Source organism: Scleropages formosus, chromosome 25, assembly GCF_900964775.1.
Source record: "Scleropages formosus chromosome 25, fSclFor1.1, whole genome shotgun sequence".
NCBI classification, from domain to species: Eukaryota; Metazoa; Chordata; class Actinopteri; order Osteoglossiformes; family Osteoglossidae; genus Scleropages; species Scleropages formosus.
Window position 1 is genome coordinate 5576365 of NC_041830.1, and position 23448 is coordinate 5599812.

General features: G+C 42.3%; 2 protein-coding genes across 2 annotated transcripts; both read right to left on the reverse strand.

Annotated features, from left to right (window-relative positions):
• Positions 1 to 10063: 10063 nt before the first annotated feature.
• Positions 10064 to 17383, reverse strand: LOC108928164 (inactive all-trans-retinol 13,14-reductase). The gene is made up of 11 exons (XM_018741954.2): positions 17227 to 17383; positions 15953 to 16135; positions 14793 to 15034; positions 14448 to 14643; positions 14147 to 14344; positions 13666 to 13785; positions 12381 to 12519; positions 11978 to 12087; positions 11591 to 11757; positions 11247 to 11406; positions 10064 to 10711 (listed from the first exon to the last, which is right to left on the reverse strand). Exons 1-11 carry the CDS (start codon positions 17381 to 17383, stop codon positions 10545 to 10547), a joined length of 1839 nt encoding a protein of 612 aa, XP_018597470.2. The 3' UTR covers positions 10064 to 10544.
• Positions 17384 to 21494: 4111 nt separating this feature from the next.
• Positions 21495 to 22907, reverse strand: LOC108928174 (guanine nucleotide-binding protein G(I)/G(S)/G(O) subunit gamma-T2-like). Its single transcript, XM_018741963.2, has 2 exons — positions 22824 to 22907; positions 21495 to 21620 (listed from the first exon to the last, which is right to left on the reverse strand). Exons 1-2 carry the CDS (start codon positions 22905 to 22907, stop codon positions 21495 to 21497), a joined length of 210 nt encoding a protein of 69 aa, XP_018597479.2.
• Positions 22908 to 23448: the final 541 nt, after the last annotated feature.

Here is a 23448-nt window from a genome sequence, read left to right on the forward strand (position 1 = left end):
TCACCGTTCGGCCCCTAACAGTTTTTTGATGCCATAAGTCAATTTTCCTAAATGGTCTGATCTTTGCTGTGATCCTCCAGCTTTCGAATTGCGCACATGACACTAACAGAACGAACAATCATTTTGTACTCCCTTTACAGTCTGTATCCATGTTTCCATGTAGCGGAAATGAACTGCAGAGAGAGTAAAAATATTTTGTTGCTATGGCAACGACTGTACTTTGCTGCTACAGTGCCCCAACACAGTTATATGAAACTCTAGTAGCAACTGTCTCAGTACAGTACTGTACTGGACGCAAAATTGCAGACAAAACTATAAAAGTATAGTGTAAAGTCACACAATAATCTGACACCTCACTGTTTACAACAGGATGTGTTCTGATGAAATCTCTTTTCATCAAGCTGCTTTCGTTTCACTCCACCAGTCGTGATGCAGTACTCAGGAGACATAAACTGCATAAGAAAACAAACACACACACACACACACACACACACACACACAGCTTGTCCCCAGCAGGGTCATGGCGAGCCAGAGCCTAACCTGGCAACACAGGGCATGGGGCTGGAGAGGACACACCCAGGACGGGACACCAGTCCATCACAAGGCACCCCAAGCAGGACTTGAACCCCAGACCCCTTAGACAGCAGGCACAGGCCAAACCCACTGCACCCCCTTGTATAGGAAAACATCTCCCGAAATTAAAGCAGAAAGAATAATATAGTTATTTTCACATATTTTAGCACTGCGCACAGGTTAGCAAAAATTTTGCCTTGATTTGGAATGCTCCCTTATTTGGTTTAGTAGCACAGAGATGTTTCCTTTGTGGGTGCAGTGGCACAGCAGGCTTTGCCATAGGCTTCTGTTGGGTGGGTCTGGGGTTCAAGCCCTGCTTGGGGTGCTTTGTGATGGACTGGTGTCCTGCCCTGGGTGTGTCCCCTCCCCCTCCAGCCCTATACCCTCTGTTGTCGGGTTAGGCTCCGGTTCACCCCCATTGGAACAAGTGGTTTCAGACTGTGTGTGTTGCTTCCTTCTTAATTACACATTATTTCTTCCTTGCAGTCACTGAGATTATTTTCAACCGGAGTAACTATATTTCACAGTTTTAGTACAGCATATTCTGTTTTCATAACTGTGGCTAACACTGTCCTCCAAATCTCGTAAAAAAACAAATTCCGCTTCATATCCTTTCCAAAACACAAAACCACAAAGACCCTTTGAGTTCTGCACATTTTTCTTTGTAATTCTGTTATAATTATATTATAATTTTTGCAAATTTTATTATATATTATTCTATGATTTTTATGTGTTATTAGAATTAGTGTAAAAACACTTGTCAAATGAACGTTAACTGATTTTCAGGTTTATAAAAAAGCATTTAAGAAACTCACTCATTTTCCTTAACCACTCAGCTTTGCCAGGGTTGCGGTGATTCAGAACCTATGAAGGAATTACGGGGCTATGAAGGTACAACCATGACAGAATAGGACAGAAGAGTCCATCACAGGTCACCACACACATTCACATTCATGGGCAATTTAGAGTCAGCAAATAATCTGAGTGTGTGTTTCACTGATGTATGGATGAGTGACCCATTGTAAGTAGTGTATCCAGCAGTGTAAGTCTTTGGGTGCCCTGGTTTCCTCCCACAGTCCAAAGACATGCTACTCAGGTTCCCCCATAGTGTGTGAGTGACAGAGAGAGTGTGTGTGTTCCGCTGATGTATGGATGAGTGACCCAGTGTAAGTAGTGTATCTAGCAGTGTAAGTCACCATGGTGAATAAGGTGTGCGGGCTCATAACACTACATAGAGTTAATTGGAAGTCACTTTGGAGAAAAGTGTCCGCTAAATAAATAATATACAAGTATTGCAACATAAAGCTAAATATTTTTCAGTGGGTGACGTTGATCTGGGTTTATATGTTTATGGCAACGGATTCAATACTGAAAAAAATCTTATTTCCTGAAACTGAATCAGGGGGTTGAGTATGAAACTAAGTAAGCTGGAAGTAAATAAGTAAGTTAGTAGACTGCTGACATAGTCCATATTCAAAAATAACGCACACTCCAGTCACAATAACTGCATGCCATGATGCGTCAGACGTATATAGTATCAAAGGCAATGTAACCACCTTTTTCTTTTACTGTAACACCCATTTTAACTCCTCCTCTGAAGACTTTGTATAGAAGGTATTTTGCTCAGTAAAGGGTTTTTCACTTAAATTTGGAATTTAAATGAATGGGGCTTTTAGCTGAACTCAGGAAAGGAAATGAAACACTTTTATATAGATGATGTTTGAACCTGTATTCAAGCTTACGGATAACTTGACATCATCTCAGACAGTAGACTAAACTACACATCACCCTTAAAGAGTCCTGTAACTGTACGTTTGAGCCATGCGGTCTGCTGATCAGAGCTGGCAATTTTGCAGAGGCATAAAATAAATGCTTTTATGTCGGTGGATGGATGGTTTAAATCAACCATGGTATCATGAGCGGTAACCAACAGCTCTTCCTGGAGACTTGTCAAGTATTTGCAGATTGATGGTCAGCTGCAAAGTGTAGCTGTAGTGAAAGCGTTGCAAAAATCAATGTCTGTCTGAAAAAAAAATGACTCAAATTTTACTTTGGTAGTGTATTTAGTTATATCATTTCATTTAGCAGTTTGTTGTGAAAATCGTTATTTCATTGTGATGTCCTACGGTTTTCCGGAGGCTTCGAATAAAGAATTATTCCCACTGAGGTTTCTTTCCCCACTGATAAAACAGAAGTCTGTGAACATCTGTTTTCAGGTGATGATCTAAACATTACTTGGAAAAGCTGCAGATATTGTTGTTATTGGCATACAAATTTTGTTAGTACGAAATGAGTTTTGGGATTGTTACCTTGTTTAAAAAAGTGGCCCCTTGTGCTCATTCTATGTGAACCTTGTCATTCATATGTAGAATCCGCTCCGCCTGCCTTTGCCTTTGCTGGCGTCAGTGACTAAGAGAGGAGGTAAAGGAAGTTTTGGAGGAAGGAGACCAGCCGCACTTGCTTCTCACTGCAGCCCGGCACAAAGGACGCATTATTCGCTACTGCCCTGGGATTAAAACTCATGTTGTGCGACTAGTCAGATCCATATTTTATAAGGAAATGTCCACTTAGCCTTGAATGGTTGGGATTTCCTGCCGTACTTTTGATTTCAGTAACTGTACAAGCTGTTAGAAAACTACTACACGGATCAGCACAACTTAGGGGTCAGAGATCAAGGGACAAAAACAACTGAAAACTGAATGAATACACTACATGTGTCATGTGAAACATAGGGGCCTGGGACGGCTGGACCCAAGTGCAGCATCGTTCGTCCAGAGACGAGGGATGAGGCGAGTTCTCGGCGTCGGGGACAGGCGAAGGGTCGGTCGATCGGCGGTCAGGGTCAGAGCGAAGATCCATGGACGAGGTGAGGGGACTTAGGGAAGGGTCGGTCGAACGGCGAACAGGACAGGAACGACGATCCGTGGACGTGGTCGGGAAACGAAGCGAAGAGTCAACTACCGGAGGACGTGAACGAAGAGCTAGCAATGCTTGTGAACGAAGTGTCACAGGAAAGGGCGGTTGTCCCTGACGAGATTCCGCAAAGGTCTGGGAGTTGCGGAATGTCTTTAAAAGGGTAGGTGCTGAATTGGAGTCAGGTGCTGTCGACTGAGTTGTGGGCATGGACGTGATAACACGTAAAAGAAGCGATTAATTAAAATAGAAGAAAATATTTCCTTTCTGCACAGTCTCTTACTTCTTGCAGTTTCCATTTAAAATATTCAGGTCTTATTTTCTGAAAAGAAATACAGTACCCGACGCTCTTTCTCATGGGCGGCCAAGAGAACCGGGACGGCAGGACTCAAGTGCGGAGTCGTTCATTTGGATTCAGGGGATCAGGCAAGTTCTCGGTGTAGGGGACAGGGGAATGGTCGGTCGAACGGCGGTCGGGGTCAGAGCGGGGATCCATGGGCGAGGTCAGGAGACGAAGTGAAGAGTCGGTTGATTGGCGTTGAAACAAAGGTCCGTGGATGTGGTCGGGAAACAAGGTGAAAGGACAAAAACCGGAGGACGAGAACTGAGAACAAGGGTTAAGTGTGCACTGGACGTCACGAAAGAGGGCGGTTGTCTCTGACGAGATTCCACAAAGGTATGAGAGCTGAGGAGGGTCTTTTAAAGGGTGAGCAGTTAATCAGGTGCTGTCGGTTGGGGTTGTGGGCATGGACATGACACTCTTGAGACTGTGAGTACATTTTTAAATATACTTTTATGTTCTACCCTTTCACCCTGGTTGGTTCTTAATGTATATGATTCTGTTCAGAGATATTTACTGAAAGAATACCATACCTCATTGTTGTGACTCACTGAGCCATTTGTGTGATGATGAGGACATGTAACCTGTTGAGGATTTACAAAGGCGACATCTTGGAATCAAGAAATTGTCAGGCAAGGATATATATTCCTTTTGATTACTTTGGTGGAGATTTTAATTAGATTACTTTGCCATTAGAGTTTTTCCGAGGAGCATTTGCAAGCATGGGGAATGGGGCGGTGCAGCGGGTTTGCCTGGGTCCTGCTTTCTGGTGGGTCTGGGTTTTGAGTCCTACTTGAGGTGCCTTGTGATGGACTGGTGTGCTTTCCTGGGTGTGTTCCCTCCCCCTCCAGCCCTGTGTCCTGTTTTGCTGAGTTAGGCTCTGGTTTGCCCCAATCCTGCTTGGGACAAATAGTTTCTGTGTGTGCGTGTGGGTTTTTAAACATTGGCTGAAACAGATAGTCCAGTATACACGCAAAATCAAGTGATATTCCATGGATACCGAGGGCATGCAGTGCTGGTGGAGGGGCATCCAAGCCATAACAGACTACAAGACACCATCACAGACCCGTGAGAGTGATACCTCCCTCTTATATGCACTCCTCAACAACTTGTGCTCATGTTTTAAAGGAGAATAATGCAAGTCCCCTTCATTCCAAGATGATCAGGTTCTATATGTGACAGCAGTCAGTGTGAAGAAGACCCTATCCAGAAGGAACCCTTGAAAAGCTGCGGGTCCTGACGGAACACCAGGACGGGCAATTACAGGCTGTGCCGAGCAGCTGGAAGATGTTCTCTCAGACATCTTTAACATCCCACCGACACAACACTTGTCCCTACATGCTTCAAGACCAGCATCATCCCGTTGCCGAAGCAGTCTCGTGTGTCCTGCCTGTCCGAATTACTACTGACCTGTTGCACTGTTGCCCATCATCATTAAGTGCTTCGAAAGGTTAGTCATGCAATATATCAAGCCTAACCTCCTCGTCACTGTCACGCGGACCTCGCCCGTACCTGCCTCTCATCAAGGCGGCATGGGATAAAAGGACCGGGATTCCACACCTGCTTGCGGAACCTCACTCGAGCGACCGCTGCTCCAGTGTATCCAACGATTCCTGTCCATTCGAAGTTCCTGGTCACCTGGTTATCGACCTTATCTTCGTCTCGTCGCCTATGTCCCTTGCCTCTCAAAAAACCCTGAACCCTGTCCCTGGCTACTGCCCTTTGTCTTCCTCCTTGGCTTTGTTTGTTAATAAAAGGAACCCGCAACTGGGTCCTAATCACCTTCACCCTGGCTTCCATTATTCCAGCATGACCGTCACGCTTAACATCCTTCCCTTTGCATACCACTCCAATTGCTCCACCGAGGATGCAATAACGTCAGCCCTCCACCCAGCCCTGTCACACTTGGAAGGAAGACACCCATGTGAGAACGTTATTCGTTGATTTCAACTCGGCATTTAACATGATCATCCCACAGCACCTAATAACAAAGCTGAAGCAGCTGGGCCTCAACACCTCTTTGTGCAACTGAGTATTTCACTTCCTTACCGGAAAGCTGCAGTCAGTCCAGATCGGCAGACACACCTCCAGCACCGCCGTACTTAACACAAACGCCCAGCAGGGCTGTGTGCTCAGTGCACTCCTGTTCAAACTTCTGACCTATGATTGTACTGCAACACATGCCACCAACCGCATCATCATGTTTGCTGTTGACACGACAGTGGTAGATCTCAGCAACAATGATGAAAACAACGTACAGAGAGCAAATGAAACAACTGACAAGCTGGTGCAAGATCAGTAACCTTTCCCTAAACATAGGAAAAAGAGAAGAGATCAGTGTTGACTTCAGAAAGGCTCATGCTGTTCACCCCCCCAACTCACCGTCAACGACACCACTGTGGAGAGAGCAAGCAGCTCGAAGTTCCTAGGAGTGCACGTTGTTGAGGATCTCACCTGGTCCTCGCACACGTCAGCTCTCAACGAAAGAGCCCAGCAACACCTCCACTTGCTGTGGCGACTGAGGAAGGCAAGCCCCCTCACCCATTGAGTGCCTTCTGACCAACTGCATCACTACCTGCTATGGGACCTGCAAGATTTTTGATCGGAACCCTTGCAGTTCCCATACCAGGCAGTGATGCAGTCGGTCAGTATCCCCTCAAGGTTCCTCTGTAAAACTCCGATTCCTCTCCAGACTGTGCAACAGCTTCTTCCCACAGGCTGTGAGACCTTTCACACACTCATCTCATGAAACAGTTGACTGTTTTTTCCATATACAAAAGAAAAGTATGCACAAGTCACTTGAACATAGCATATGTCACTTTCAGTAAAATAACACATCGTACAAATACAAACTGAAGATTTTGTGCCTTGGGGGACATAGCCCCCAAAAAGCAACTCAAACGGTTAAACTGTCATTCCAGACACTGTCCCGTCATTTTCTTTTATTGCTGCTCCTATAGCTCACGGTGCTGTCTCTAGTGTCTAATGTTTGATTGTCTCTAATGCTCATGCTTGTAATGTCAATACATCCTGCGCTGTGTAAATTACACACACACTGAAGTGGGGTCGCAGTGAACCGGAGCCTAACTCGGCAACAAAGGATGCAAGACTGGAGGGGGAGGGGACACACCCCAGAGGGACACCAGTCTGCTGTAAGGCACTCCAAGCAGGATTCAAACCCCAGACCCCCCAGAGAGCAGGACCCAGCCAAACCTGCTGCACCACTGTGCCCCCCACTGTAATTTACGTGTCCTATATTTTTCTTTTTTGTATTGTACATTATATGTACGGGTGTGGTGGTGCGGCGGGTTCAGCCAGTGGCAGGTTTGAGGTTCGAGCCCTGCTCGGGGTGCCTTGTGATAGACTGGCGTCCCGTCCTGGGTGGGTCCCCGTGGGTCCCCTCCCCCTTCGGCTTTGTGCCATGTGTTGCTGGGTAGGGCTCCACGACCCTGCTTGGGACAAGTGGTTGTTCACAATGGATGGACATTATACGTAAATAAATTTTAGTACTGTGTATATTGTCTTTGTGTGCTGTATATTGTGTATATTGACCCCAGACTCTGGCCTGTGTGCTGCATTATCCTGTAGTTACACTCCTTTGTTTGTAACGCTACTGCATTATATGTTCTATCTGGCATGGAGGTCCAAAGAGAACCAAAATGTCATTCTCCTATACGTGTAAACCACCTATAGATGGAATGACAATAAAACTGACTAATAAGAATAAATTAGTATGCTGAGTACAAATTAAAGTATTATTGAGAATTCAAGTGATAGAAAAAGTTACAGCTATCTGTATCCGTAGATACTATAGTATGTTTCGGAAAATTAATGTACGTTAAAACTGTAAAAAATATTTTGAGTAACGTACTAAAATAAAAAAAGAATAAATCTGGACTGTGAAGGGAGTTTTACAAGTGTGAGAATTTTCATTAAATGTATTTTCATTAAATGTTATACTCACTATGGAAACCAACAAATAATGCAAATGACTTGGCCTTTTCTCAGTTACACAGTGGAAATGAAGGTACATTAATATTTCCTTAAATCCATCAAGACAGCCTTATGACCCTGGTTGTCTTTGCCCAAAATAGTTCAGTTGCAGCACTGACCATATTGTGATTGATGATGATGATGATGGTGGCTTATTTAAAATTCTCTCAGTCTTTTGTGATGTTGGATAAATGTTTCTGTGACCAACACAGGTAGTGTCATGAAATACTCCTCAGTGCAAGACCACTTGGTAACACTGGATGTCCAGAAGAGACTTATTTTAACTTTTTAAAGCAGGCTTGGTAAAAGGAATTAAAATGGTCTTGAATGGTATGAAGGAAATTAAATACGTGTGACTATAGAACTAAAAACATCTGCTTTGATGCATCACTAGTCATTAGCATTTTTTCTGGATCGAGGTTATCTGGTGACAGGAGCATGCATTTGCTCTCCAGGACCATGTATTTGTTCCCCTTTCTTCTGATGTGAGACACGAGGTAATCAGAAAATGGGGAGAACTCCCTTAAGTTCAGCATAACGTTGTTATTTTGCATTATGATTGTTCCAAAGCAGATTTTTCTTGTATCTGGAAAATTCTGTGCAAATTCGCTTTTCCTCTTACACTATATGAGAAAGATTAAAACATACGCACATCAAAAAGGGTGGACAGATGCTGTTTTTAAGAATATTACAGAAGTATTGGAGGGTGTATCCTGAGCCTAGCATGTAGCGCATACTGGATTGACTCTGGATCACCATGATCCCACTTTAAGATTGTCATTTATATTTGTCTGACATTTTTTTCAGAAACACTTTCATTGTTAGGCTACTTACAATTCTTTACCCATTTAGAGAGTTGCATAATTTTAAGAATGCAATTTAGGGTAAGTACCTTGTTCAAGGGTACGATAGCTAGAAGGAGGACTGAAACCTGTGACCTTTGGATCCAAAGGCAGCGACTCAAACCATGACGCTACCAGTTGCCCTTATATGAGTTTGGTAGGTGGGACCTAGGGGTGGCATGGTGGTACAGCCAGTAGTGCAGCTGTCTCACAACACCATGGTGGTGTGTGAGAATGTGGGTTCAATCCCCCCTTGGTCTGTGTAGAGTTTGCATCTTCTCCCTGTTTCTGTGTGGGTTTCTGCTGAGTGCTCTGGTTTCCTCCCACCCTCCAAAGACATGCTGTTCAGGTTCATCCATAGAGTATATGTGACAGAGAGATGTAGGGATGAGTGACCTGGTGTAAGTCACCCTGGTGAATAAGGTGCTGATAAAACTACATAGATTTCATTGGAAGTTGCTTTGGAGAAGAGTGTATCGTGAGAGGAACATTAATAGTACACGCAACATGCTTTTCAAAAATGAATGTCCTTCATCACCATATGGCGAACTACGTTAGCCGCATATTGGCTGTATGCATTTGTTTTGTCTCAGTTAAATTCACATTCAGTCATTTTTCAAGACGGAAAGGCAAGCTCACAGCTGCTCTCCTGTATGCATTTTCTTTTTGCCTCGGTATCAGGATCAGAAAACAAAACACTGCAGGACATGTTTGCATTTCTGGATGTCTTTGTGTATCTTACTGTAACAGATGAACTCCTTGAGGCATATGGTTGTTCAATAACCGAGTGGGAGATCTCTGGAAGCCACGTTGCCTTTGTGACCACATACCTCGTACAACTGAAACACAATGCCGACCTTAACTGGTGGCATATGCAGGGTAATATACCGTGTACTTTCATCAGTTTTGTTTGTACTTGTCAGTGATTTGTTTGTACAGTTTGGTTTGGGGAAATTTATTTGCAGCTGTAAAAATGCATTTAAGATTTAGAAGAAATATTGAGTTATTTCGTTGTAAACTGCAGCTGAAGTTTTGACTCATGGTCAATGCATTGATTTGGCTCCAGTCAAAACTGAACAGATTGAACAGACCATGATTCCTTGCTCTCACTTACTTTTCATTGCTACCGAAAAAGATTAAGGAAAGGCTTTTAGCTATTGCGCTTTGCGTTAATGGGATTTGTATTTAGTCGTGTCTTGTGTACATAAGTTCTGAATTTGATGGCAAAATGATTAATAAAGGGATGATTTTCTGTATGCATCAATTATGCAGTCTTTAATCAGCAAAATAAAAAAAATATATAAATTGTTTTCTAACTGGAAAAACAAATTTTCAAGAAAGAGATGAAGAATATATTGTTCTTAAGTTATAAAGCAGTTACATTACTCATTGACAAGGGTTTGGTAATATGAAATTCAGTAATATGAACATTTCATGGTGCTTCATTGGTGAACTGCTGAATGTCCTTGACTGATATTTTATACAGTGTCAAATGAAAGCTGGTCTAGGGTATTTTGTATAGAAATGGAGATATCGAGCGTCGTGGATCATGCTTTCGGCAAGGAAACGCATTTCATTGGTATGGTCCAATGCATCAGCATCTCTGTGCAAATATGTGGTTGTATCTAACTTCATCTTGAGAAGTTAACATTTGAACTGCATGACAATTTAAATAAATTCTGGATCTTACACAGATGTACATGACCACTGCTGCTAAATGTGCCCTTGTACTGTTTTATGTATCTGTATGTATTTAAAGTTTCAGTGGCCCCTGTCCTTTTGTTAACTGAAAAAAAATTCCACACTGGTGTTCAATATATTTTGCAGTTCTTGAAAGGTCTTGCAGATGAGAAGGGTGTGGACTGAAATGCTGGTCATATTGTTTATTCCAGCTTCTTAGCTGTCTTAGCCAGCTCTCTAGCTTTCTTCCTCTTCATCTTCATCTTTAGGAGAAGGAGGTCAATATAGACAATGTGGTTGAGCACTGTGGAGGCACAGAGGAGGCCCCCATGTAAGGCCCCAGCAATACCGCAACTGAACACGTCCTGTCCTGGAAGAGGAGCAGAAGCATAACATGTCACCGTTGACCCCACAACACACATCATCCATTACAGAGACCAACATAACACCTTCTCTCTGCTTACTTTCACTGAGAAAACACATTCAAAACAACTGCCACAATATACTTAATATATGTAAGTAATGCTCATAAATAACATTTGCAGAAAGATTAAGCACCCAGTCCTTATTCATCATGAACATCAGAAAATCAAATGGACATCTGCAATAAATCTGCATTATACTCAGTTCTTCTTCTCTTTGTTTTGTCTTTTAGTTGTTATGACAAAAAGCCAATTTATGATATAGAGAAGTTCTTTATAGGATTTCATTGCGTTTTTAAATGTTATTGAAAACACTTTTGATGGTAGCAGGCAGCATTGTTTTACGATCATGTATTGCAGTCATCTGTGTCCACAAGCATCCGTTCCAGAAACAATCTCAGCAAAGGTGACACTGCAATTGCCCAATTTAGAAGGATATCATTCTCCATGCTAAAGCACCATGTGTCCAAGCACAACATGTACCTGAGATGAAGAGATTTTTGACTGGAGTGGAGCACCTGTTCCTAGCTATAGCCTCTGGGTGGAACCTGTCCAAGTTTTGTTCAGCAGAGTACATGGCCCCACGCTGAGCCCCCAGGTAATGCATGTTAGTGAGGGGTGTCGCTGATTCCATAAACACCAGCTATTGAGATGAGAGCAGAAACCAGAAGAGATCACTGTAATTGTATAATACCTCACGTCATCCTGTAGACCACATGAATACTTCTGACGTGGTAGACACTGCTGTTGCTTCTCTTCTCTCTCTCCCTTCCAGTTTTTCATATCCTCTTAGCACATATGCCTTGGCTGCCTTCTCTGTGCAGTACCTTGTCCCTCAGCTTGGGGAAGTGGACACAAGCCCAGTCAAACAGCTTGTTCGCATATCTCATCTTGTAAGCCTCATAGTCGCTCCCCCGCTTCCTTGTGCCGGTATCTTTCCATTCCTCAAACCACTCATACTTCACCATGGTAAGCAGGGTCATGCAAGACTTCCCTAAGGACAGAGAAGACACGAAGCATCCTTTTGGCACGGACAAACCCAGCAATGCTGAAGTCTCCAGCCATTGTGTCTTTATTACTCTAGTCACCAGCATAGTTTTAAGCACACCGTTGCCAGTTTTGAAAATTGTACATGTTTTTAAATCTGAAGAATTAAAGAATGCTGCAAAAGATTGGCTTTGCATTAGTGTAAAAAGACAGGTGGGCCTTGGTACCTGGGTGACGAACTTTTGCCGTGGGGTCTTTGGCCGAAGGGAATGTAATGAACATCATAGGGATGTTGTCAGGAGCTTCTTCTCTGCCAAGACCAAAGAACTCGTCCATCCTGTCGAGAACAGCTCAGGCTACACAAAAAAGTTTCCAAACTCTTAAACAGACGAGGTCAGACACAGAACAGAAATATTGGGCTCAGCTGCATTCCAAATGAAAAAAAACGAAGGAAAAAAAGACAGTGATTCAAGCTGCCTTGTACAACAATTCCGTTTGTCCTTTTGAAACTAGGGTTTCTCCAGTCTAAACTCTTAGCCAACAGCACCACCTTCTGAACTATCAAAGCACCAGTGAACGAAACAAGGACCCTGTCGCCGTGTCCAAGGTGTGTCCTGTGCCAATACTGACATGCTGTCCATGTCATTGTCTCTGAAGAGCCAGAAGTTGGTTGACACGATTCCCAGCTCTTCTTGGGTGGCGTTGAAGCCCGCAAAGACCAAGAAGTTTCCCCTTCCGTGTTTCATCATATCAAGGCGGTCTTGAATTTCTATCAGGGGGTACAAAGGTGTGCTTGACTTTATAACTCGCAAATACTCATGCCACAATTTGAGTATTATAATTCCAGAGTCAGAGATTTCCACTGACTACCATATATTGTCTTGTATGGATATTTGTTTCCATCTCATTGGATAACAATTTTAAATAACTGGGGTCAGTATTTGAATCTTTCAGGACTGCCATTCTCTGCTTCTAAGGGTAGCAAAGCTTTGGGAAACAAATCCATAGGTGAACACTTGACAGTCATTCATTGCCATCAACGTTCTTAGTTGAGACTTTTGTCTAAGTCTTTTTTTGGATCTTCTACTGAAGCAATCGTGTCACAGCCTCTTGGGCATTGCGAAGGACCAAAAATATTAGCACTATTATGCCGTGAAGTTATAAAAAGTATTTTGGAATACATCTGGCTTGCTTGAGCTCTGGGAGGGGTACAACTACCAAAGCCAGATCAACCAGCCACCACTATTGGCAAAAGGCAAAAAGAACTCTTAAATTCACAACACAGATACTGGGCAGCTGGTAGCATAATGGTTAGAGGGGCTGCCTTTGGCCTCAAAGGTCATAGCTTTGAATCCCACTACCAGCTGTAGTACCCTTGAACAACATGCCCTAAATTGCTCCAGTGTAATTGCCTAGCTGTATGAATGGGTAAATAATTATACATAAATGAGTAACTGTAAATACACACCCCTGGTACACCTTTGTACAGGAGTAATAAATACCATTCTGAGGGTTACAATAGGAGAGCCCTTCTTGGAACTTCAACTAGATACTTTCTGATTGAAAATAGATAGGCTTCAGTATCATAATGGAAAAGTTTCAGAAAAAAAATCATCATAATGTCATACTGGCCATCGAGCTCAGTCTTACTAGAAAAGATGTAAGAATAATTCTCTAAACATTAATTTGACAGTGGTGCAGATCTCACAATGAAAATTGGAATTTTTATATTCATTATATTGTAATGAAATAAACTGAATAATCAAATCTTTATGTGTTAGGCTATATTCATGTGATTAATAAATGTATTCAGTTTAATGAAACGATGCATTACTTTTATTTAGGGCATAAAATATTTAGCACAATTGTTGATGAAATTAAAGGAAAGCATTAAAATTATGTTAAAAATTCTCACCTGCCTTGGCCTGGATTTCTGGTGGAAGGAGCTTCTGAAATGTGGTAAACACACCAGCATTGGAGATAACCACCGGGGCCAGCACCTCAACCTCTTCCTGACCTTTTTTTACAGTCACTCCTGGCAGGGAGAAAGGGGTCCGGAGGTCACACACTAAACCCCTCTCCTATCTAGTCTTCCACTTGGATCATGATAACTGCGGCAAGGCTAAGGTAGAAGAGGTCATATAGCAAAACACATTTATTTACATCTATTTAGTTTTCTGTCCATTTCACCCTGTTGTGGTCCAAGTTTGGAGTCAATGAAAAGGTAAAGGTCCAAAACAATAAATTAACAAAATAATAAAAAAACTAACCAATTTCCTTCACAAAAACAGATACTGGTCCATCGGGAATAACCTAATTTTTATGTTGATGTAACTTACTCGTTGATGGAACCTCATTATGCAGGCCGCTCTTTGTACCTGAATAACTTTACTCACCATAGGCAGCTCCTTTTTCATTGACCAGGATGCGACTGACAGGCGCTCTCACCAGCACGTTTCCCCCTCGTTTCTGAATGATCGGGATAATGTGGAAGGGGATCTCGCTCGCCCCCCCAGCAGGGTAATAGGCCCCACGCTTGTAATGCTGTAGCAACAACGCATTGATGACACAGCTGGAGTCTTTGGGGGGGACACCTAAGGGTCAGGAATAGAGTATCTTCATATATAGTGTTTTCAACAAATGTCCAGGTGCTTCGTAGCTTCTTGGCTGAAGATGTAGCCCAAGACCTCAACTCACCATAGAAAAAGTAGGAGAAAATTACTTGCAGATCCTTGTTGCTGGTCAGTTGATTGTTTATGGCTGAAGCACTGGAGCCAGAGAGTTTGAAAATAGAGGACAGTAAATGGGCAATGTGGGTCTTGAGCAAGGACAAGGCCAGCCACAGAGGGATCAGCTTGAGTGTGGCCAAGTAGTGAGTTTTCCTAGCTGAAATCTTAAGGAAGAAAAAGAATATCACATTTAAGTTCATGAGGTTAAACTGGCTTTTAAGAGGTCTTCCTAGAAATAGCTATAACCAATGCCAGTCGCAATCATCTGAGGACACAAGACCGATGATCAAGCTTCTGAAGTGCCCACTGTTACCTTCATGATTCTGAAGAAGGCATCTATGGCTTTGGTGTCATCTGGAAACTGCTCTTTAAGACGCTCTGCCATTTCAGTTTTGCCTGTGTAGATGTGATAGTCGCGACACTTATCCCCTGTGCCGATGATAATGGTATCGAAGTGCTGATCCAGCTTCACCAGTTCAAGTTGGCCCTCTGTAATCTGGTCTAGAGCGATGCGGAATAGACTGTTCTCATGCAGCTGACCGATGTAGTGGAGTCCTGTAGATTGCATTGAGTTTTGTTATTTTACTGTGAGCTTTATTCCACCTTTCATTTTTTTTCAATGATTATGTGCTTCACAGCAGTATTATGCAGAAACCTTGTTTTTTTTTTTATTTAAATCACATTTTTCCACACCAGAAACACAGAAATCATAAGCAAGTCCGAGGTGTTTCTATTCAGTTTCTACTCAGCAATGCAAGCAAAGGTTGCAGAGATTTGTAGAGCCCCTGCAATCAGGGCTGTTTTTTTTTTTTTGTTCTGACAGAACTGTTGGTTGTTTTCTCCTGAGTAACATCCAGAGGTGATAATATTAAAGAAGTACAGCAGAGAAAGAAAATGTCTCAAAGCCCAAACTCACAGCAAGAAATGTGGAAAAAGAAAGCCGTTTGGAAATTACCCACCGGAGAGACTGTGATACACAAGTATAATACTTCTCTTCAGAACTTTCATTTTAACAAAATATATCACAAACTCAACATTGACCATTCAAGTAGGCTGCTAGAAGAACAAGAGCTTCTTGCTCACTTCTTTAACATGGTTAGGTCATTTAGATAGAATGGCTCTTGGGTGGTCCATGCATGTACTGGACAGAGGCCTTGGGGCAGAGAGATTAAAGCTCCTGTCTGGCCTGGGAATGTCTAAGAATCTCCAAGGATGAGTTGGAGACTGGTGTCATGGAACGATATGTCTGGTTTGCCATCCTGTTGCTACATAACCCACATTAGGATAAGAGTATTAGCAAATGGATGGATGGATGGATGGATGGATGGATGGATGAGCTTGGTGTTTCCAAACACTATTTACAGCTTTTTCTGCAGCCTTCTTTTGACATTATACATGTAGGGTATATTGCAGATTGACTTACATGAATCAGTGTTTTGAATGCAATAAAATGGTTTGACGAAACCTTCTTACCAACATCAAACTCAAAGCCCTTCTCAGTGAATGTGTGGCAGCAGCCACCTGCCTGGTCATGTTGTTCTAGAACCAGGACCCGTCTTCCTGCTTTGGCTAACGTTGCTGCTGCTGTGAGACCACCAATGCCGCTCCCAATGACTATGGCATCCAAATCCCTCGGCACTTTGTCGATACCGAACCCTGAACGACATTGAAATTGCAGGTTATTACCGTCTATCTGCTCATGTTACGTGTTGCATATCAGTCTGTCACAGTAATATACCGCATTACTAACAGTGACACTTATATGTAAAACCTTATTTATTTTCCCAGCCAGTATAAAATAATTACCATTTCAGCAGATATCTGAAATCAGCCTCATTGCTTCAGATGATTTACAGTGTCTTTATTTTTATTGCATGTAGCAGAATTTAATTTTCAATACTCTGGTAATGGACTACAAGACCATCGATCTACTTCCCAATATCTGCAGGAGCTGATCGCTCACTATGCCCCAACCGGACCGCTACGCACCTTCACACTCCTCTGCTATTAAATCCCTCCCAGCATTTGTTTTTCTGGACAATCTCAAAGTTCACTCTTGAACCAACTTTTGAATCCACTTCTCTCCTCATCTCCTGTCTATTGCATATACTTTCACTACATTATCCATCTAAAAAAAGCTCTTAATTCTATGTATAACTAATTGTGTAATGTATGCTGGCATAACCCTAGTATTGGACTAAGGTGCTATACTTTTTGAATCACATCTTTCTTCAACCTCTACTTGTCTGTCTCTTCAAAAAATGCACTTTTGTTTACTCTGACTCATATCTATCAAAGGAATATATTGTATGTAAATGTAAAATGCGTTGTAATGCCATCATGAGAGATTCTTGAAATCTTGAAATCTTCATAATGTCTGCATGTACAGTATATTATGCCTTTCTGAGCACTAAGGAAAATTTCACCATGAAAAAATAAATATCAGAGGATACTCCAGTTTCTCTGGATGTAATGCCACTCCTCCCTAAGCCTGAACAATGAACTTTAGTTCATTGCAGCGTATTTTTCAAGCAATGTTACACTACTCCAGGCATGCACATAATTAGTGTAATGTTAATAGCTCTTAAAATGGTATAATTTGCACTTGTGAAGGATGAACATAAGTGCATCAGAACATAAGTGCAACATAAATCAGAATTATGAGAATTTTTCTTATAACATCAAGCAGCATTGTGATCTAGATTTAAAAATGTAGTAATAACCAACAGTAATGCTTTCACACTCACCTTGCTTGAGAACCTTGTCTCGCTCCTTTTGGTCATATACACGTTTGCCTGGAGGCCTCACCGACTCTTCCAAAAACAGGCTGGGCCTGCCAAAGAGAAACCAATAGGTTCCACAGCAGCAGGCTACAAGTCCGACCAGAAACACCAACAGCCACATCACGACCCTGAAACACGGCTGAAAATGACCTGCGCGCAAGACGGATAGGACAAAAATAGATTGTGAAATCAGAGTTTTTTTTTGTGAGTGGTGCTAAAGGTCTGCGGGCAATCTATGTATGCGGAGCTGCTTTGGAGCTGAGCTGAAGTTCCTTTTGCAGTGTCTGTCTTTATGAGGGGCTGTATAGATAGACATGGCTTATTCACTGTACAAAGATTTTTCTTGTGGCCTTCAGCTTTGTCTGCTTTTTGGTGTTCTTAACTGTCGAAAAACTAATCGCGTGATAAAGCGGTAATCTATTGCGGCTTTTTACTGTACCATTCTTTGTATGTGTAGCTATGCCACGTCTAATGAATATATAAATTACAGAACACGAATGTGCAACATGATTTTTTTTCCAGGTTCATGTAAAATTTGGCCAAAATTGTTTTAAAGTTGTAAAATATGTTAAGAGTTCTGATTTCTGTGTGGTGGCATGGTGGTGTTGGCCAGGCCCTGCTCTCTGATAGGTCTGGGGTTCAAGTCCTGGTTGGGGTGTCTTGTGATGGACTAGCGTCCCATCCTGGGTGTGTCCCCTCCCCCTCCAGCCTTGCAGCCTGTGTTGCTGGGTTAGGTTCTGGTTTGCTGGGATGAATGGTTTCGGACTCTGTGTGTTTGTGTGTGTGATTTCTTTATGAGATCTTGATGTTGTTGAGATTTACAGGATTTCTGAGTGTGAGATCACCAAAGCTTTGCAAGTACCTAGACTTGGAGTCTGTGCCCTGACTAAGCAATCAAGTGAATGTTGCTCATTTTTCTAATTTCCCCTTGCTAACGTTTGTTTTTCTGCATACTTTCATTTTCTGTTACTTTACGTGTGCATGCATGTTAAAATATGTCTTGTGTGTGCATATGTTATACACAGTATGCTGGTGCAACTGAGGTGAATTTAATTAATTAATTAAATTCATTCTGTAACATCCGGACATATAACGAAAACGGAAGTATTTTACCATACTGTCTGGACATGGACGTAAAATGCAATGATCCCAACCACAGAGTACAAATACAAGTGCACAGTGCTAGCTAGAAATTAAAGTGCATAGGTCATACAATGGACACACAGGGCAAAGGACACACAGGGTGTTATGCAATAAATGAAATATTGCTGGGTGAACGGAGCGAATGCAAAGATACATGGCAGAGACAGTGTGGTACACAGGACCTGGACAGGGCCACAATGGACTGGCATAGACAGGAGACAGGACAGGAGCTCAGGACTGGAACAGAAACATGCTACAACAGTAACATAAGGACACAGGTCAGTGAACAAGAGCCACTAGATAATCACAGTAAAGATATATCACTGCTCATGCCAACACCGCCACCATCACTGCCTGAACAGTGCACCTCACTCTTAAAGGCCTTATTATCAATTTTTCTATTTTATTATTTATTCTTTAATAAATACAATTCACAAATCAGTGCTGTGACCTTTGACACCTTTATAGGGCTGGGAACTGATCAGGTTAATTGAAAACATGTGTGGTGGCTTAATTAGATGGCCCTCAGGTGGTGCCTCTGGAGGAACTCAGGAACTGGGGTTGTGACACATTTCATTCATTCATTCATTCATTCATTCAAAACAAATAATGCGGTGCTTATGCGTTATCAAATTTTTATTAAAATGAAAGAAAAACTAATTTAAGGATCCATGATGTGATAGTAAATTATTATATCCTGTTCTTAAGGAGGCAACTGAGGTTATTAGAATTTGACTTAACATGTATTTTTAAATTAAGCAACTCATGCTATACATTTTTCATAGTCACTCAACTGCAGTATTCTGTTCAACAAGCAATAATTTAGAATACTTGCCATCACACCATATGTGCTTGGGATTATATACAAGGAGAGAAGGGCTAAAAATGAAGTAATAGGAGTAAAATGAGGGTAGAATGGGCAGCATGGTGGCACAGCAAGTAGTGCTTCCGTCTCACAGCAAGTGGATGGTTATGGACATGGGTTCAGTACTCTGGTTTCTTCCCACAGTCCAAAGACAGGCTGTTCAGGTTCCCCCATAGTGTGTGAGTGACAGAGTGTGTGTTCCACTGATGTATGGATGAGTGACCCAGTGTAAGTAGTGTATCTTGCGTGGTAAGTCACTTTGGTGAATAAGGTGTGTGGGCTCATAACGCTACATAGAGTAAGACACAAAAGTAAACTTGTTAAAAGGGTTAGTTTACATTTGAAATTCTGTAACTTTTGGTGCTGTTTTGTGAAGTTTTGATTCTTTTTAAAGCAGAGATGTAACTTTTTATAATTACAAAAAATGCTATACTCCTGGAAATAAATTTGCATTTTCCCCACATTAAATCATGTAAATGATTACTACCAATTTTTAAAAGCTACTATTTTCTCCAGAAAAACTGTTTCTCCTTAATTTGTATTATGGTGTAATAATAAGTTTTTCCAGGGAACCTTCCACTAAGAATCCTGTTGTATTTCTCTCCAGAAGCTTTCAGCCCGCTTTACCCCGAGGGCACATTCTGTGGTAAACCATGTAAAAACGTGTGAGATATTCTTTGAACTGATAATATATTTCTTTTTTTTTTTTTCAACACAGTTGTACAAGTGCAAGCTGGAATGAGTTTTGCAGGCAACGACAAAATTCTACACAACTGCTTGCACTAAAAAGATGAATAAATCAGGCAATAAAGTGAAAATCCAGACAATCCAGCAGCTTTGCCAGGTGCTGGAGTCAAACGCATCCACAAGCTGGATTTAAAATGTGCCTGCTGTACTCAGCCAAAAGTAATTTGTATCTAACACTTTAAATAGAAGGCCAAATATTATACTCCTTATCTCAAAATAATTTTGTAATATTTAATGTGCACCCCTCCTTGAACCGCCACCTTACCGTGGTGGAAGGGTTTGAGTGCCTGAATGATTCCAGGAGCTATGTTGCCTGGGGCTATATGCCCCTGGTAGAGTCTCCCATGACAAACAGGTCCAGGATGACAGACGAGACAAAGTGTGGTTCAAAAGCCCCTTATGATGACAATTAAACCAAGGCTTTCGTTTACCCCGCCCGGTATGAGGTCACCGGGGCCCCACCCTGGAGCCAGGCCTGGGGGGTGGGGGGGGGCTCGCATGTAAGCACCTGGTGGCCAGGTCTATGCCCATGGGGCCTGGCCAGGCTCAGCCCAAAGCCATGACGTGGAGCCGCTCTTCGGTGGTCTCACCACCTGCCGGAGAGACTGTAAGGGGCGGTGCGTTGTGATTTGGGCGGTGGTCGGGGCCGAGTGCCCGGCCGACCCAAACCTCGGGCGCCAACTCTGGTTTTTGGGACTTGGAATGTCACCTCACTGGCGGGGAAGGAGCCTGAGCTGGTGCAGGAGGTTGAGAGATACCGTCTAGATATAGTCGGGCTCACTTCCACTCACAGCTTGGGTTCTGGAACCACTCTTCTCGACCAAGGGTGGACTCTCCACTATTCTGGCGTTGCCCAGGGTGAGAGACAGCAGGCTGGTGTGGGCTTGTTAATAGCCCCCCAGTTCAGCCGCCATGTGTTGGAGTCTACCCCGGTGAATGAGAGGGTCATCTCCCTGAAAAAAGCTTTTTTGGGTTTTTATACTGAACTTAGAACAGCAGTAAACCGCAGAGAATGGAAAGATACACAGTGCCTACACTTTGCATAACTAAGTGTGTTTTATTTGTAGGCAGAAAAACTCATTTCCTTAGGGCAGGGAGTGGAGGGCTAAAAGGCTCTGGACCTCAGAATCAGACCTATTGGCCTTGACTGGGGGCCATATGGGGAGGGATCTGTTTCTAAACTGGAGGAAGTTGTTACAATTTAGCTGGAGACACAGCACAGAGGGTAAGAAATTTCCCAAACATGGTAAAGTGCTGTTGGGGTCTTGCTGTCTTCATTGTTCTCGAAGGGACATTGGGTTGGCCTCCAGCATCTGGAAAGTCATTTCAGTCTTCATGTTCCAGTTTTGAATTTTGGGTCAGTCCATAACAAGATCTAACATGGAACAGTTAACTGAGAGCTGCTTAGTTACGATTAGATTTATACCACAAAAAGGTCCCATTTACGGGTCAAGGGTGTTTCCACCCTTAGCCAGGGCTAGGATATTATACAGCCACCCTTCTCTTTGTAGGGATTCTTATCCTCTGGTATGCCTTTCACTAGGGGGTCTTCCCCAACCTGGCCTTCCACCCAGTCTGACAGCTCCTTCGCTGTTACCGACACCTGGAAGAAAGAGATTAATGAATCTAAGTTACTATATTAAGATGGAAGTTTAAATGTTACTTACTAGGTCCAAATCACCACTCCTTCGGACAGCTCTGGCTATTCTCACTTCATGATATGACACAACTTTATTACTCTCTTCCTCTCAACAGTGGACCATTAAAGAATATCGCCATCCCTAAACATCAGAACTCAAGATTATGTTTTAATGGGAATGAAGAACAATGCAAGAGCCTTTTGTGTGGGCCACAGGTATGGTGTGTTCTGGAAATTACAGCTGGGCTGGATTGGATGGGAGGCAGAGTGGTGCAGCAGGTAGTGCTGTTGTCTCGCAGCACCTTTGTTGTTTGGGCATAGGATCAGTTCCCTTTCTCATCAAACAAACTTGCAGTGTCATTTGGTGTGAGGCCAACATTGTTTCACGCCTCCACCGATAAAAGTCCAAATAAATCAGGCCAATATACAACTATTTCCATCCATACAATTTCAAAAAATTCTTGTCCTGAGCAAGGTCGCCATGAGAAGGCGCAAATCCAGAGTCATTGGGGGCAAGGCCAAAAGGGGATACACCCCGGACGGGATGCTAGTCCAAAGCAGGGTATGCAAAAATGTCCAATTACAAATACAATATGCAATGCGTTCAGCTCAAAATTATAGAGCCTGCATGACTGAGATGTACAAATTTAGTAGATATGCAGGCCGACTCAGCGGTCTATATGGGATTTTTCCTGCACAGGATCAAGTAAAGCAGCTTTTATAATGGCCATGGAGTCCATGTCTCTTGCTCTACTCTTTAACTGGATTATCTGGTTAAACATCTTAACCTGACTATGTGATCAGAGATTAAGAGAGAGAAAACATAATGCACTTCAGAAGAATATTGCTAACCAGACTTATGGCCTTGTTTTGAATTTATAAAAGAACAGTGCCAGTCCTGCACACCTGCCACCTTCCAATACCAAATCTGAAGTTACATCCATGTCAGTTTTCCATCAGTATTCCCTAAAGTGCTCATGTCTACGGAGATAATCCTGCTTTGCTCTGATTTATGCAATGCTTTCATCTACCTTTTAAGAAATATGATGTAAGGCATGACTTTCTGTTCTTTGCCTCTAGTTTGTTTCCATACTAAAGTTTAGGTGGTAGGTAGGGGTTAACCATGGTCATTCTGTTGACCTGTGCTGGTGTTCTGAAAACACTCACCGGCATCCTCTCAGTTTTCACCTCCTTCTGGAGCTGATCCAGCTCCATTTTGAGGATCTCTTTATCCGACATATCCCGTGCCATCCTGCCCTAAAAAAAGGATGAGTGAGTACAACAGAATGGAAAGGCAACAACACAATAATCGTTCAGAAGGTGGGTATGCAAAGTCTTCATCTTAAATTAACCTTTGCACCAAAAAGTAGTTTTTTTTTTTTAAATGAATTCTTAAAATAAAAACATGGCACAATGTTTGAAATGCATGTCTTTCCATGAAATCATAATATATCTGCAAAATCACATATTTGGTACTACTAACCCTAACCTCCTTATTTTTCAACATCATTTTGATGGTCCCTGGTACCAGAAGCATGGATTTTTCTACCAGCAATTAAAAATGACATTTTTAAATGTCTAAATCATGGGACACCTAATCAGATGATGTGAAACATAATCATATATTATTGCCATGGCTCCTCCAACTGTACTTTGACATTACCTATTAGGTACATTGCCATAAGGTGTTGAATTCAGATGAATACAAAATAAAAAACATGCTTACAGTCTTATATAAACTGAATATCAAAGAACTACAAATGTATAGATGAAGCTCTAACTTTACAGCAGA

Excerpts from the sequence above, each read along its gene's own strand:
- LOC108928164 (XM_018741954.2), bottom strand. The coding sequence starts at position 17,383 with ATGTGGCTGTTGGTGTTTCTGGTCGGACTTGTAGCCTGCTGCTGTGGA. Across the intron at positions 15,035-15,952 it reads GGGCTTTGAGTTTGATGTTG|GACTCCACTACATCGGTCAG; the intron begins GTAAGAAGGTTT and ends TGCAATCTACAG. Across the intron at positions 12,520-13,665 it reads AGAAATCCAGGCCAAGGCAG|AAATTCAAGACCGCCTTGAT; the intron begins GTGAGAATTTTT and ends ACCCCCTGATAG.
- LOC108928174 (XM_018741963.2), bottom strand. The coding sequence starts at position 22,907 with ATGGCACGGGATATGTCGGATAAAGAGATCCTCAAAATGGAGCTGGAT. Across the intron at positions 21,621-22,823 it reads TGAAAACTGAGAGGATGCCG|GTGTCGGTAACAGCGAAGGA; the intron begins GTGAGTGTTTTC and ends TCTTTCTTCCAG.